General features: G+C 39.7%; 1 protein-coding gene across 6 annotated transcripts in view; it reads right to left on the bottom strand.

Annotated features, from left to right (window-relative positions):
- Nucleotides 1–17163, bottom strand: part of nrxn2a (neurexin 2a) — a 119369-nt gene that overhangs the window by 55904 nt on the left and 46302 nt on the right. For 4 of the 6 annotated variants that reach the window (XM_051401202.1, XM_051401201.1, XM_051401205.1 and 1 more), the window contains 9 exons: nt 14964–15393; nt 13923–14306; nt 12874–13077; nt 10188–10214; nt 4702–4821; nt 4238–4619; nt 3020–3210; nt 2113–2286; nt 1199–1318 (listed from right to left, as the gene is read on the bottom strand). In XM_051401202.1, the coding sequence (XP_051257162.1) occupies nt 1199–1318; nt 2113–2286; nt 3020–3210; nt 4238–4619; nt 4702–4821; nt 10188–10214; nt 12874–13077; nt 13923–14306; nt 14964–15393 (2032 nt within the window). The remainder of the gene's footprint in view (nt 1–1198; nt 1319–2112; nt 2287–3019; nt 3211–4237; nt 4620–4701; nt 4822–10187; nt 10215–12873; nt 13078–13922; nt 14307–14963; nt 15394–17163) is intronic. The other 2 variants (XM_051401206.1, XM_051401203.1) reach the window with 1 other exon arrangement.

The raw sequence follows: 17163 nt of genomic DNA, 5'->3' as shown, positions 1-17163 counted from the left end.
GCTACACAATGTCAGTGCTGAGAAACAAGAATACAGAACAGTGAGTAATATTGTCATCAAACAAAGGCAAGTTATTGTCATTAGAATAGAAAAGCCATCTGATATGACTGACGAGTGATTAATCATTGTTTTGCATTATCATTGTTGTTTTTAAAGGACTATTTTAGTAGTGTTTTTGCATGCTTTACTCATTAAGTACAAATCACTTATACTTCACATCACTCATTATTTTCCAAAGCGCACCATAAGTCTTTTGATTGATTTCCTACCTTTGATGCAGCAGGAAGGCAGCAGATTTATTTCAATTTATTTCCATACAGTGAGAAAATTAACTTGCAGATCCTAGAAATTTGCTTAAAATGTGCAATCAATCATAGTTAAGTGAATGAAGTGTGCGCCTACTGTTGTCAGCGTGATTTCACTTTGGTGTGGTTTTGTAGTTGTACAGGCAGATTCATCTGAAAAGTCTGCAGTTCATTAAACCAAAAACAATCAAAACAAGTTAGATCAGCGTTCCCATCCAAAGGTTCCCAAATAAGAAAACACGAGGATGATTAACCAGATGATTAAAAGAATAAAAAAAATAAGTAATATTTCAGTTACACAAAATTATGTTTTCTCCCCTAATTTTCCACTTCTTGTTTGAGAAATACTTGACCTCTTTAGGGCTCTAAAACCCTTCAAAGGAAATCATTCAAGACGAAAAACATTACTCAGTAAAGAGAAGCCTCATGTAGAGTCCACAAGACAAAGAGGTTTGAACCCATTGAGTTAGATGCGCTGAAAATGCATTTCTCTGAAGATAAAACAAGACTGTCTTTTACCCTTCACACAAACCATTGTCTCTTTTCTTTAACAGTCCACATTTTGGTGATACAGTTTTTTCCTCAACACTTATGACAGACTGGACAACCAGTTGCCATCAAGCAGCCCTGACCCCCACTGTGAGTTGCTCTGGGAGTGTCCAATTTTGTGTCATCTAGAATGACATCTGTAGTGGTTCTTTGTTAAAGCCTTCAAACCAAAAGTCTGAGACTGACTGAATGTTCTTTATAAGGGAATTCATATTTTACAGATATTACATTATATATTGTCCAATTATTCAGTAGTAGGATCAGATCCTATCAGTGGAAAATTTAAACAAAAGCACACTTTCCCCTTTATTCTGCCCATTCAGCCGTAATACACCTGCACTTACGGTCACTGCAGAATGGTCCCCCGTAGGTGGTCATGGTGCAGTCACAAGAGAAGCCCTCCCACAGCTGCAGACACACTCCCTGGTGGTGGCAGGAGTCCTCTGTGCAGGTGGTGCTGGGACCTGCAGGGTGTTGACAGCAGATTTACCAGGTGCTTTCTCTCCATTCTGTTTAGGCATCTTCACTACTATCCAGTGGGAATTAAATATGTAATGGTGAGCCAGTCAATACTGCAAAATAAGACCAAATATATAATTACTTCTGACAAAGTAATAACCAGATTTTCTGTGCACAATCAATACTTTTTTCAATCAATTTTTTTAAATATTTTTTTTAACTTCAATTTGGAGACCCTAACACCACTATCAGGCCCAAATCATTTTACAATCATCAAATCTCCTCACTGATAACTCATACTGCCGTTAAACTGGCTTTGCTCATTCATGCTCCACAGAGGAAGACATCTTTTGATTTTGGAGACTGCATGACCTTTACCCAAGTGCCCCCTTAAGCCAAACTATGTGTACACTTATATAACTTTTCTGTCAAAACCAGTGTTTCCTGTAAAAGTAATGGCTACCTGGGGAGATCACTTGAGATTATTAAACCTTGGAAGGACTATGGGCCCTACTGAATGCTTTCCTGTTTGATTAGAGCTCAGAAAAAGCAGCTGGACTGCTTGACTGCAGAGTGATATTATTACATGTTAGCGTGTATAATCAGAAATAATAAAACTGCAGAATGTGTTCACTGGCCAATCATAATGGAGCAGTCAACAAAGCTGTTTAATACCATACCAAATGTGGTGTAATTAGTTTTCAGTGAGTAGTCACTGTGAGCTGGAAACGGAAGAAAATCACATTATAGAAATGATTCAGCAGGTTTTCATACTTCCCAGTGTGTTCCCTTGCCTCACCTCCACAGCCGCGCTCCACCTCTCCAACCTTGTTGAGGGCGTCAACCAGCAAGTCAGGGAGTCTTCCGTTCAAGTCCACAGATGCCAGGCAGCCCTTGTATCCTTCCCGGGATGCTATTAACCTGGGCAGGCTGCTGTACATACTCTTCCCAACACCGCCAATGTACAGCTCACCTATGAGACACAGCAGCTGGTCAAGAGAAATTCTACCAGACTTTTGAGATCAAATATGAGCATATACACTCAGTGGTCACTTTATTAGGTATACCTGTACAATCTAATGCAGGTCAATACAACAGTTCTTTCATATGGCTACTTTTAGGATGCATATAATGTTCAGTTTGTGTTGACACTGACATAGAGGTGTTAATTGAGTTATATGTTTTAGCTATTGAGGTCATTAGTTAGTTAGTGATGGTGTTGTATTGGACTGCTTTATATTCAGAGATGTTTCTACAGTAATGTTCCCCTGATGTATGTAAATGAAAAGGACAAAACATTTAGAACCACCTCTCAATATAATGTAGTCCAGTGACCCCAATAATAAATATATAATTGAATTCACACATTTCTGACATAAACAAAACATTATACACTTTGTAAAGGTGGAATTCAGAAAAGAGATCCCAAATCCTAACACCAGGTCAAACATTTTGCCCGTTTCTCAACTCTTATTGTAGATGACTTACATGTCAGCTTAACAAAAATACAAAAACAAACAACTAATCTCCACAACAAAATATTCAGATTTACTTTACATTAATAAAAAGTCACACTTCATCATCAAATATTGTTATTTTTGTGGTTTACACAAAACCATGGAAGTTAGAATCTGATTGATTGCTGAATTGTCAACACTGAATGTTCTGTGTTAGTATTCACTGTGTCCTCTGAAAAACTAAGTTACCTTTTAAATCCAGGTTGCGGGCTCCATTGGCGTGTTGGGTGACAGTGCGGGAATCAATCTTAAGAATGTGCACATTGTTGTTGTCACGGGAGATCACCACATTGTGCCACTGGTTGTCATTGAGTGGCTTGTCAGAGTTTCCCTTCATTAGTGATGGCCCATTTCCCAAGTCAAAAACATAATGAATGTACCTACAGGACAGATGTTTACATTCAGTATTTCTTATCCAGTATTATTTTTCCACATACCATATTTTATTTACAAACTAGCATTACCAGTTTTAGGTGATTAAATAATGCAATTCAAAACTGTGACTGCCATGCAGCTGCTGTCTACCTGCCTGTTTTGTGAGACTACCACTGAGGCGGCTCAAAGTCAGAAATATTCTACTGCTTTGCTGACATTCAAATAAATAACAGTGAAATGTATGTAAATGCACACACGCAGTGAGGCATAAGGCACATCATAATGCTGACATTAAATTTGATCAGCAGACAGTGCAGTGTCAAAAACTAAATCTTGTTTGAATCAAAGTTAAGCAACATCCACGACAAAGCTGCAACACTTCACACATAACATTGAGCAGCCTGAAAACCATGACAGAAGTGTTGGAAGCCATTTTTCGTCTGTGTTGTCTGTACAAGCTTCTGCTGCAGGCTGCAGAGCTGAACAAGGCCTCCTGCTGACTAATTGCTTACTGGGAGAATGTCTGTGCGAGGTTTGACAGTGGGAAGCTACGATTGTTGCTTTGCTTGCTCTGTTTCGACAACCTTTCTTTGCTATTCTCTCTGTAACAAAAATTATTTACAATGAATAAAACATTTGGAACATATTTGTTGCCAAATATGCGTGTGAGAGTGAGAATGACACTGGTGCTGTCATAATGGCAGTTATTGTTTTTGTGCTTACGCTTCCCCTCTCTGCTTTTCCCCCTTTAACAAAATTATTTATGATGAGCAAATGATTTTAAAGCTATTTTGTGTCTCTCCTCTCTACAGTGCTGCAGGCTGACAGACTCAATATGTGAATCACAATTAGGTAATTCTGAAGTAGAAACACACAATTCATATGCCTTCAGTTTTGCAATACAAATATCGTTGTTTCTGAAACAACAGACTATACAAGTATAAAATTAAGTATATATAAATTGTTTGTTCCTGTCTCAAACAGCCCCTTCCATATTTCCTCAGCCCAGACCTGTAACACTCAAGCACTTACCCTTTGACCAGCTCCACCACAATGAAGTCACTTCCATCTCCAGAGTTGTAAAGTATGAGGCCGTCGGGACTGGTGGTCTTGAACTGGAAGAAAAGGTGCATGGAGGCGTAGGCCTGCAAGGTGGAGAAGGCCAAGTGACTGGCTTGAGTTAGAAAAGTTACAGGATTGGCCACAATGTGCCTCATGCCGAATCGAGCATTCAGCTCGCAGTAGGAGATGTCTCCATTCTTGCACTGGTCCAGATAGAGCATCCCGTTGACGGAGAGAGCTTGCAGATGGCCGATGAAGTTGGAAGGCATCACAGAGATGAAACGACGCTCTGTCATGATCCCTGTCTCAATGTTATTGAACTCCAGGCGGGTGTGGGCGCCGGTCATGTGGCCTAAAGAACAAAGCATGCAGCTTAAATTGTGAAAACCTTTGAATATATCAATGTCAGTACAGCTCCTTCACTCCTACTATACCTTCCACAGTCACATTGTCCACAGAGAGCTGCAAATTCTTCCCACGCCGCACCACCTTCACCGTGTGCCACTCATTGTCATTCAGCTTCTCGCCTACCATGAGTATCTCCGGTCCCTTGCCTAAGAGGAGGAAAGCGTCAAGTGACAATCATACCACATCAGCTCAGTATACACTCTTTCCACTCTCAACATGAAAAGCACTCTCTACCCAGGGTGCATACATTTATTGATTTACAGAATCACTCTCACAGTGCAACATTTACTTGAATACTCAGTTAAAGGAGGAATAACCCAAAAAAACGCAATAGCTAACACGTGTAAAGTGATTTCTGTACTATAATAAATAGCACAATGCATGTTTTCTCTTTAAATGGTAATTTAATTTTGAGGAAACTGAAGAAACATGTTAGGTATTATCTAGAGGCTTGGCTCTAATGTAAAGCTTTCAGAATTTCTGCACTATCCTCTGCCTTTTTCACTGGTTTCAAAATAGGTCACAGTGCAGAAGCTTGCCACTGCAGCACCGTCATCCCGAATCAGTGCCTATGCAACAGGCCGACACGGCAGTTCAAAGGAGTTCTGACATCGCTTGGGAAACTAATTGGCCATGCCTAAGCTGACTGCGCCTTTAGGGGTTTGTCTGTCTAATTGAGCTCAGGGTGCAGGAGAATTACAGGGGACGTACAGAGGGCAATAAATGGAAAACATCAACTGGTTTCCGAACACTTCACTGTTTCATCCTCGGGGAAATAAAACTGCGACTGGAGACTTTGTCTAGGACTGCATATAGAGTGTCTTTACAGCACACCGCATGATACCAGCCATCCACCTGCTGAATATCGACTACCCACACCAGACGGATCAATCACGTCAAACCCTGCTCTCTCTATATTTCATGGATTTACTTAGATGAATGAAAAACAAACCAATTGCTGGAATCATGTCCAACACACAAGCAGAAATGTTTACCGTGTAAATCTCTATCATGAAAACAGAGGTACAGATGAGATTTTCTGTAATGAAAGAAGAGATAGGGCTGGTAGGGACTATTCATCTTATTTGAGCTTCTCAAAGGGGAGCTATCTAATGCCAACATCTAAACCCCAACATTGTAATACCAAAACAGAGTGAAAATTGTTGTGAGGAAAGAGAACTATAATTGCCTCGTTTTATTGTTTTGAGGTATATTAACCTAGCATAGATAGGCCAACTTGAAGATACACAAAAAAGGTCCAAATATTTTACACATCAAAGTCTGCTTACCAGTCCTGGGGAGTATTAACGTATAGGGGCGTTTCCAGTCATTTTTAACTGAAGTGGCAACAAGACGGGCACTGACTCCCGCAGGGGTGTTTATGCACCCTGTTAGGCAGAAAATATTGAAATACACTAGGCGAAAATAACACATTTATATCACATGCAAAAAACTGCATGGGATTAGCATAAAGCAGGCATGTCTGCAAAGGGTAGACTCGTGGGTACCGATACAACCGATTTTCATTCAAAATTCTTGAGGTCAGAGGTCAAGGGATCCCTTAAAAAATGGCCATGCCAGTTTTTCCATCACCAGCATTTAGCCTAATTTTGGAGCAATATTTAATGTTATTTAACTCAACATGCTAGCATGACATGGAAGCATTGGGTCTGCTAGTTTCTTATGATACCAGTATCTTCACTCTAGCTTTAGAGCCCGATACAATCTCTGAAAGACTGAGTCTGAGTGGAAAGGCACTTGGAGTGGCCAATCAAATTTTAGGGGGGGCCAGTGCCACTTTAGGACATTAATTAGCCTTTCATGACTTAGCGAGGTCTGATAATGTTGTCACTTGAGTCAAGTGTGTACGCAAACACGTGTTAAGTTAGAGAAATGAGATTACCAGACCTATGTTGTCCACTTCTCAACTCTGCCCCGCTTAGCTGCCAACCATAATGCACCTGAATCTCCCTCTGGGGATAGCAGGGTGGATCTAGAAGGGAGGCAGCTTCCATTCCCTAAAATACTGCTGACCACAGCAGTTTGGTTTAAGCTTTGAGTTCAATGAAAAAAGAAATGTATTTGGATTTCTAAGGTCATTCTTAGATATTTCTATTCAATGCTTTAATGTGCCACAATAATGTAATGTTTTGTGTTCAAATATCTTAATTTGGGGGCTTTTCCAAGCAAATATTGATGTGTGATTGTTTGAAATTAAATCGGCATATTTCAACCACCTATTAAAGGTCCAGTGTGTAACATTAAGGAGGATCTATTGGTACAAATGGAATATAATATTCATAAGTATGTTTTCATTAGTGTATCATATCAGTACATCAATCAGCATACAATAATCATTTTAATCAACAGACACTGCACACCGCCTTCCATGGAGGCCACCATGTTGAACTGCCATGTTTCCACAGCAGCCCAGAACAGAAAACCACCACCATAGTTACTCCTTAATCTTACACACTGGCCCTTTAAAGTCATGTCGTCCTCTTCCCACCCCATAACTATTTCTGTAGATCCACCCCTGGACGATAGTGCTTGAGCTGTAATGTTGCATTGTGGGTAATGAAGGCGGTTTTGAGAAGGAAAAAGAATATGTGGGAAAGAAAAGATAGCTTTGGTTCCTTTTGTCCATTGACAAATTGATTACTCTTATAATAAAAATATGTATTATTTGTACAACTAAAAAGATGGGATCATAATTATATTTTGTATCATTAACTAAATAAAGGAAGTACATGAAACTGATTACGCAGACTATGTTCCGTATCAGTGATCTTTCTCTAACAACGGCAGTAGGTAGTAAAATGGTGGAATATAATATGTATTCACACAGACATCTGACTGGAAACCCTTTGAAATATTGGCTCCTTTCAAAGAGCCTTCCCTTCACAAGCGCAGCTTCCAAAAGGCTCCGGAGCAAGCTGCACATGTACAAGGTCTATTTTGTCCAGTTTGATCCTCAGTTAAAAATGAATTTGATTAATATTTTCAAACAAGGATAACTTCAAAGGCATGGTGCAGTTATACAGGTCAGCATTATGAGTGAGCTGAGACTTTGAACACAGTATGTGTGTGTTAATCAAAGCATGTTATGGTAATTTTGTAATTTTGTAGAACAAATGCCTCATTTCAAAAGTGTGCAGTGTACCATTATTCCCCAGATTCCAGAGAATAAATCAAGAGCATTGCAGCAACATTTGTTCTTACAACTATTACCCTCCCACTGACAGCTTCCAAGCATCTGCTGCAGATGGGCTGTCTCTTTGATTTCTCCAGAAACAAGCTACACTCACGAGATACCACACCTGAGAAATCTGAATTCTTCATCCTATATTTAAGCTGATCCTTTAGTAGTCAAAACAAGGATATTTAAAATTCACAATGTGTCTATGGTGCAAACTATAAGTCTCCCCGATGATTTCACTCACTAAGTGATGATCGTTTAAATAATTTAGGAGGATAATTCTGCAATTTAAAATTTGGCATAGCCATCCATCATCACATCTGCCATATTAAGCTCTTCAGAGGTCACTGGTGCAGCATACATACAGTATAAATTAGCAGGAAGACGGTTAATTGTGCATAGAGAGAAGTGCACATACATTACATAGTTTCTGTGGACAATGCATGATGGTATAATGCCATCTGCTGGTAGAGAGGGCAATTTCTAGGGCAGATACTTGAAGAGATAAAGTACATACAGCCTTTCACTTATTCAATATATTACTTTCTTTGATATTTGTATGTATATTTCTCTGCATATTTTACTTTCTACTGACAGCAATGAACCATTTAATTATGGCTATAAATTGCTCTCCTGCAGGTAGGTCACTGAACTGGTTTACAGGGACAGTACATGCAGACTTCTGTGAAACCATCCATACACCCATGAAAGCACGCACACTACTCACCTTGATCAGAGAAAAACAGTGCAATCCATTCAACCTAATGGACTGTTGCTTAGGCTCAGACATGTGTTCGTAAATCTGTTGTAACAGTAAAAGTGACCCTTTTTGCTGTATAGCCATTAAATCAGCAACTCAGATCAATAGATTAACATGACACAAAATTACAGTACAGACAGCAAGTTATTGATTTTTCTATTGTGTACGGAGCACATAAACAGTTGTTGCAATGTGTTCCTTTCATTTCAGGTGAGCGTAAATACAATATAATGACTAATATTCAGGCTGCTCTGCAAATCATTGAGAAATTGAACATTAACAATTTTATTTTAAAAGGATTCAGGAATTATTCATACATGAGGGGTGGAAACAAGCTTTCAGCCGGCACTCGATTATAGTGATAACTTTTATAAGTATTCATAAGCCTCGTCTGTATTGGATGATCTATATCAGAGAGCTGTTCACCTCTTCACTGGCAATAGCTTTTATCTATTTCTCACACCGCTGTAGTCTGAACCAAAACTTAAATTGCCTGTCTCTCACTATCAGTTGAGAGCGCCAATCTACATCATAAATTCCAACATTACTGCAGTACAACCTAAAGTACCACTCCATTTCACAAGAGTATAGAATACAAGAAAATCAATTCTGTTGATACAGAGGCAGATCTGCCTTTGGGATTCATCTGACAATCAATGAAATTATGTTTGCTCATTTAAATACCCCATAGTTCATGAAAATCTATACTTGTGTCTTGTGTTTTTATGAAATAATTTGTAATGTTATAGGATTTTAGACATGTTATACATTTATTCAGTTTTTTCATTCTGCACTTTATGGCACATCTGGTCCAGGATGCCTCCTACAATTAAAATATTTAGGGTATCTCAAAGCAAGATAACAAGTGTCTTGGATTTGTCATGAAAGATTTACATCTCATGATTTAATTTACCTACTTACTTGGAAAGAATATGGTCCACTACACACGCAATCTCCTAAAATGGAGAGAACTGGCTGCAACAAACCGTAATCTCTTTAACATGTTTCAAAATTTTTAATGGTCTTGTCTCATATTTATCTATTGATCAGATATCAGGCTAAGCTTTAAATTAATCCCAGCTCTACCACTACAGTGTGATTACCCAGTCACAAAATAACATTTTTCTCCCAACTGAGACTGAGCACCACAGATAATTGTTGATTGTACTTGAACTGTGCCCAGTTATCAGCTATGTGAGCAAATTAGTCACAGGCAAATGAATGACAGACTCATGGCAGACTACTGTATGTCAAATTTAGCTACATTTGATTACAATATTATTACACTGAATAATGAGAAAATGTGTAATTTAAATTGTCCCTAAAATGTGTCTTATCCAATTATATTCAACCGTACAACACAGCGAAGTCTCATTCTTGGTTTTATCTTTGTAATAAGTAGGATAAAAGCAACAGTAAACAAGAAGAATTGCGGGACAGAATAAATGAATTATGCTGTGTTTCATAAGGGAATTGAGCAAGAGGCATATGATTATACCACAGTGCATGTTCTCTAAATCATGGTACGGTAAATAATCATAGGAGACACTTACTGAGATTACAGTCTATCCTGATACAATCTGGTGAGAGAGAGAGTGAGATGGTGAGATTAAAAGAAAAAAAGAACAGCACAAAAGAGGAGAATATTTCACATCCTTCAAGGTACATTCTGCAGACAGTTCAGTGCTTTTCAGAGCCCACCATCCGGGGACAGCATTGAGAGTCTAAACCGCCACTTTCCTTCCTGTGGTGTACATAATGTTAGGAAAAGGAACAGCGAGTGAAAGGAGAACCTCAGCATGTGTCTGGCACTGCTGGGAGTACAATAGACCGGATCAAAGTTGGGATCAATAAGAGTTTTATTGACCATAAAAGTAGAGGTGCACCAGTATTATTTTTAGCATGGGTATTGGCTCTATGTGGCTGCAATTTAACTTTGACTGTTTCAGATACCTCGACTGATAGTTTCACTGACACGTGTTTTGGTGTAATACAGCAAACATTCGCCGGTGTGTGTGAGGCAGATAACAAAACGGAACCTGTGCAAGATTTGGTTAATAATTTGAACATGTTAAACTGAATAAACCATCTTAAAGCCTTTTACCAAAAGGAGCAAAATGAATTGAACAGGTGAGCGTGGCTACTGAACAACAGAAATTAGGTTAATGCAGTTATTAAATAAAGGACTAGTTTCCTGTCAGATCTAATCATCAGTTTTCAGACACATGTACTTCATGTATATCATATTGTCTATTATTACAATGCTTTGTTGCATTTATAAGTGACGCAGATATGAATGTGATTTAATCATTTTAGAGAAAATTACTGAGAAGGTCATGAATGTGTAATTTAATATGTTTAAGGGTTATCATACTAGTTCAGATACATTTTACCTATTGTACCAATGCACCTCTACACAAAAGTCCAAACCTTGATCCATCTTCACTCCTAAACTCAAACTACTGACTTGATGGTAATATATTTTCCAAGTCAAACACAGAGGAAAAGGGCGATTTGCACAACCTGCGGCCACAATTAATCTTACACCAAAAAAAAAAATGACAACAGCACAAATGTGATGCTCGGCTAACATTTTCTCATGTCTACAACAGCTAATATCTTCTAAATCCATCTGCACTATCCATTTTTGGCCTCAAAATGGATTCTCCCACTCATCATTTGCATGGCCTGAATAATAAAAACCAATTTATCTAACTGTACATGAATATCTTGGTGTAAGTCATGTGGCTGAGGAGTGCTCTCAAGCTGTCAACCAACACAGAGCAGTGGATACAGACAGCCAGAGACCAGAATGCTGCAGGTGAGTGTGTGTGTGTATGTGTGTGTATATGTGTGTGTGTCTATAACTGATACCCTTTGTTCAGTGAAGTGACTCTAAACTGGACAGGCCAGAAAATGTGGAGGGAGGGAACCACAACGGTCAGTTCTACGGCGTGAGCAGTCTAAGTGGTAATATCTCAGTGTAATGATGGATCTGGTCTCTGACTGCCTTCTCCTTGAACTGCAGACAAGCCATTGAAGGGCTGAAAGAGCTGAGACGGTCAGATGGGACCTGACCACTGGATGAACTGAGAGAGAGAGAGAGAGAGAGAGAGAGAGAGAGAGAGAGAGAGAGAGAGAGAAAGACAGACAGACAGAAAGAAAGGGAGAGAGAAAGAAAGGGAGAGAGAGAAAAGGCAGAATATACACACTAGCAGTTGCTTAAAAAGGCTTTACACCCCTTTAGTTTTTTCATATATTACTTGTATTAAAGATTGAATTTATATTCTAGAAACAGCTCCTTTCACATCAATTGTTCTGTTTTGTACTATATCTTATGTTTTATCTGTGAAATAGATGATAATTCTCTATCTGTGTCCCAGTAGCCAAATGTTAAAAGGGTGCATACCATATACTCATGGCTCACGATTAATTTGCTGTTCATGTACCCTATCTCTGTCCCCATGTTTTCTGTCTGCTACTATACTATAAACTTTCCACAAATGTACAAAAAAAATTTTAAAAAAGAAGAAAAATCCATTCTACTTCAAAGTGAACTACAAAATAATTATGGCTCCGGTACCTGATGAATCTGGTGGCCTCTATCCAGCAGCACTCACATCTATTATCATATAATGCCTGGAGAGATTAGTCATAGCCCAAAGGCTAGCTGTTTCCCCAAGTTTGCCGTCTTTATGCTAAGCTAAGTTAACCAGCTGCTGACTTTAGCCTTATATTTCATGGTATCGATCTCTCCGCCAGAGAGCAAATAATAACATTTCCCAAAAAGGTCAAACTATTCCTTTAAATCCCACCCATAATTTAAATGAACCACTTTTAGACTCCAAATGATCTCTTTCTAAAATCCAGCTGATGTGATTAGTTTATATGAAAATGTTTGAGATGTAGTTAAGGATATCCCTCAACTGCATCCCAAACATTTAATTATGTTATCACTTTAATTTGAAACCGACCATTCATAATTTAATTCACTAATCTCCAGTAAAATGCAACTAGACTAAAGTTCTGTGGAAAGACTGCAAATAAATTCCTGCAACATCCTGCAAATCAAATCAAGGGACGTGCTTATCTTTTTTTTTTAAGCAACTGCAGTCATTGTGTATGAAGATGGATATGGGAGAGTCTGAGACAAAACTAATATCACCAGAACTCTAGCTAGATGACGCGTCCTAAAAGGTCAACTGTATTATCTGCTCGCATTTGCCGCAGCAGCATTACCCAGGTTCACAGTGAGTTTCACTCTGCCTCCGTCCAGCTCAAGACGCAGGGTGTCCGCTGACTGCTGAGAGGTGGTGGCCATCAGCAGCCCGAAGGCCCTCTGGGACATGAAGCGGAGGGACACATCCTCGGCCTCCGTGTGTATCGTCCTTGGCAGCACCACCTTCAGATACATACTGCCGTCATAGCTCACCATGGTGGCCTCTACGGATTTCAGGAAGAGGAAGCATTAGCAGACACTGGGCCCCAGAGGGAATCACAATACTAAATTAAAAAACACAAAGTGGCATTTACGGAATGAAACCTGAATTCTATTCAAGCTTATCTCAGGTGCTGCATGATATAATTTTAGATTGCAGTTTTCATCAGTCGCACCAGATGGCAGAAAAAGCCTGGAGCATACAAAGACAGCGGCGAGATTGCAGCAGCAATCAAATTTCTGAAGGATTTATACCCATCATAGGGCAATACAAGTGGGATTTTCATATAACCCTCATATTATTAGCTGCCAATGGATCTGCGTAATTTGGCTGCTCTGAGAGAAAACCATCTGCATGGTAAATGCAGAGTGATTCAAGCTGAATGCGGCACTGCATTTCTAATGAAACACTCATAGCATTGGCAACCTCATGATTCTGACAATTCATTAATGACTCACTATACTGTAAGATAATACTGTAATTCACTTTTGAATGGCTTAAATGAAGAACAGAATTTTATTTTGTACTTTTGTTGTTACCTAGACAAATCACGTCAACCTTTGTGGATGTTATTTTGAGTTACGAGTTCTCATTATATATGTAGATACTGTATAGAGATGATCATACCGCAATTGCAAATTAAATGATTGTTTAGGAGGCCTGAGAAGTAAGGCCAGATAATGAATTTTCTTTGTATCTACATTTTCCCCTCTGTGCAGGCATTTTCCAGCCACTATGCAGCTACGTTAATAAATAAAATGCTGGTCAAAGTGTGTTAAAAGCTTTGCAGCAGCATTCTAAAATCACTTATCCTCCCAGTCCACAACCATCCCTCTCAAAAACTCTTACCCTTCTCACAGCTGGGACCTAGGTAGCCAGTACCGTTGCAGTTGCAAATGTGGCGGTTCCAGCCTTCTCTACAGTGTCCACCGTTGGCACATGTATCCCTGGCACACCTGAGATGAGTCTCTCTGGTGCAGAAGCTGCTGACACCTGTGGCACTCTGAACCTCTGCCAGCCTCCACAGGTTACGGCTCTGTCCGTCAATAAAGAGGTCCCTTACACAGCCCACGTAGCCAAGGCTGAGGGATGCCGTCCATACCTCAGGGGGGAGCATGAGGGCTTGGCGATCCTCAGGTAAACCTCCAAGATACATGTCCCCATCTAGGTCAAGGATCTCACTGCCTTCATTAGCAGAAAAGGGGATGCTCTGGCTGTTGACGGAGATGAAGCCTGTAGGGCAAGCGAGTGAGTCAACTTGTACTCATACAATGTTTTGTTGGAGAAAATGAAGACAGGTGTGTGTGGGTTGTGCTGAGTGAGAAGTGAGAACAAATTGTGAGATTGAGGAAGTGGGCACTCGTCTCTGCTTGTCTTAAAAAGTGAGGATTAAGAAACTGTACTGGCAGTGTTAAAAGTTGATTTTCTGAGCTTTTGCTAAAACCAGAACCTACTCTGGAAAAGTAAAGAATTATAAATGACTAACCTTACTCTGCACGAGAAGAAAGGAAATATAAATGTGAAGGAAGTAACAGAGAAGGAACGGTGTGTTTTTTTTGGCTTCTAATAAGGCAGACATTTGGATTGTACTAATAAGGCCCAATTTGAGGCGGGTGACTGTATAATTGGCCACTTGTGAAATAGGTTAACACAGATTTAAAAATGTCATACATAGATTATAGCCACTAAAAATATCATTCTAATTAAAACCTAATATGCATGCATGTTTCTCTGCAGTGAATAAAAAGCATGCCGATGTGACTGCATCCATGCTGGCTTATGGCGATTTCACAGCTTGGAAACTTTTTTTATCCTCCACAGCTAAAACTGGAGAAACACAGTAACAGAAGCGGACAGAAGGCTTCCTACAAAAACATGTATTTCTCTTACCATTGCGCCCTTTCCTCTGGAAGTCCACATGGCACCACTCGCCATCATCCAGTCTGTTGTTACTGGCTTTCATCTTGATGCTCCCGGAGCCCATATCCATGACAAGGTAGAGAAACCCATCCAGCAGCTCTATGGCGAAGAAGTCGGCCCGGGGCTTCCTGTCGGGCTGCGTAACCTGCAGGCTGCCATGGCTGAACAGCAGCAGGCCGCTGGGCTCTGTGGTGCGGAAGTCAAAAGATATGGCGCCCGTCTTCTTTGTGTTCCACCTAGGCAATGTCAAGTAGGCAGACGGCGTGTCGAAGGTGACCGGCTCCAGGGCTTCCACATTCTCGCAGCTGAATATCAGGTCACCATGGATACTGATCTTAGGGTCTCGCTGTTCAGCCAGCCGTGACAGTTCCAGTCTAAACTCATTATTCTTGTAGACCACCTGATAAATGAGAGAGATGTTGTGGTGAGATGACAGCTGGAGAGAGCAATAAATTCAGTGCAAAGGTTGAGTATTACTCATCAATAAATACTGGAATCGATATGACACAGCGGCATTCACCAGGACATGCAGCAGAAAATGTTGAATCATCCCTGGACTCAGAGCTCAGATTTTATTTTTATTTTTTCAGATTTGTGTCAAACAAACTTGCACCTTTAATTATACGCATGTAGAAGCATGATGCATTCATTTAAAAAAAAAAAAAAAGATTAATGTTTTGTCTCACTGAGATTGTTCCTGACTAGTGCTGTGTACCCAAAGGCGGAGGAAGCATGTAGAACTGAACACATTGTATTTTGCTGGTTGGTACTGACTGTTTTCAATTATTTGTGAGACCCGAGATTCTTTCTCACCACCAAGAGAATCTGGCAGATTTTTGAACTGCATGTTTTCAGGTTTCACAATTTCTTTATTAACTACAAAACTGTAATGAAAAAAGAAGAGGCAGGCTTTGGAAATGCATTTAGATTTAGATGCAAATGCAAACATTTAAATTTTAGATATTTAGCTGACTCACTCAGGAACGTACAATGGGTCTAACAGTAGAATAATCTTAAAGCGGAGGAATTACAGACATAGCACCTACACTATGACAAACAATTATGTGTGTTTATACTAAGTAAATTGAAAAAGATCAAGTCCAAGCAAGGCCGGTGGGTGGGAGAGGTGGACTCGATCCTTTACAAGCACACAACACACAATTTATTATTTAAAGAGGTACATTTAGCAAATGTAAGAGGGCATATACTTGAATGTTCATTTTCACTGCTGAGCTCATGATGCAGAAGCAGCTAAACAGTGGTAAAAAATCAGATTTTGCACTCGGCTGCAGTGAACAAACAACAGACCTCCCTCTGTCTATGAGGGATGTCTGGCTATTGATTTGATATTTTAGATCAATCGCAGGAAACAAGATAGAAATACAAAAACATAAAAAAAAATATTTGCTTTTACTAAATATAAGATTACAATACCCTGTTTAAACTGAAAAGATACTTCCATAAAATGCCTGTGCGGGCTTCTTCGTGCTGTATTATTTTCTACTTTAATTCTGGGTTCATCAATATGCACAGCAGGGATGCACAATCCTTGTCTCATTTTGTATCAGTTGTAAGTCACCCGGAGCCCACTGTTATCTGCCACACTACTCTGCAACCAGTCACTGCCTGAGGTGACACACCACACTGCACAGAGGACTAACAGCAGAGCTGAAAGGCAATTTGAGCCAATATCACACTTCACACTGCCTCAGTGTGACTAATTAAGCAGAGAAATCAGATGGTGAAGCTGACCATCGAGAAATGAGTGTAACAGGCAATTTATAAATGGGAAGATGGTCAATCAAGACAGTCGCTTATACAAAGTACGAACAGTGCGTTACCTGTTATAAACAGACGTTGTTTACAACTAGAAACACAAAAATCTAACACAAAAATGCATAAATGGCTCCAGAGAGGCATGCTGTGACCTCTGCAGGACTATTATATAAGCCAAAGGACAATACAGGAAGTGGAATCCTATTTCATCAATTCAGATGCCTGTTGTATGCGACACGGATTACAAAGCATCACAAAACTCAAGAATAAAGTGCTTCTAGTGTCGATTGACAAAGGCCTCATGTCTTTTAGGCTCAAGCAGTGAAGAATAACAGTTGTCTGAGAATGAAGACCTTCTCTGCTCAGTGAGCACATTCTTCATAACCAAATTGGA

This window comes from Dicentrarchus labrax, unplaced genomic scaffold (genome assembly GCF_905237075.1).
Source record: "Dicentrarchus labrax unplaced genomic scaffold, dlabrax2021, whole genome shotgun sequence".
NCBI lineage: Eukaryota > Metazoa > Chordata > Actinopteri > Moronidae > Dicentrarchus > Dicentrarchus labrax.
This window is presented reverse-complemented; position numbering and strand designations above follow the sequence as displayed.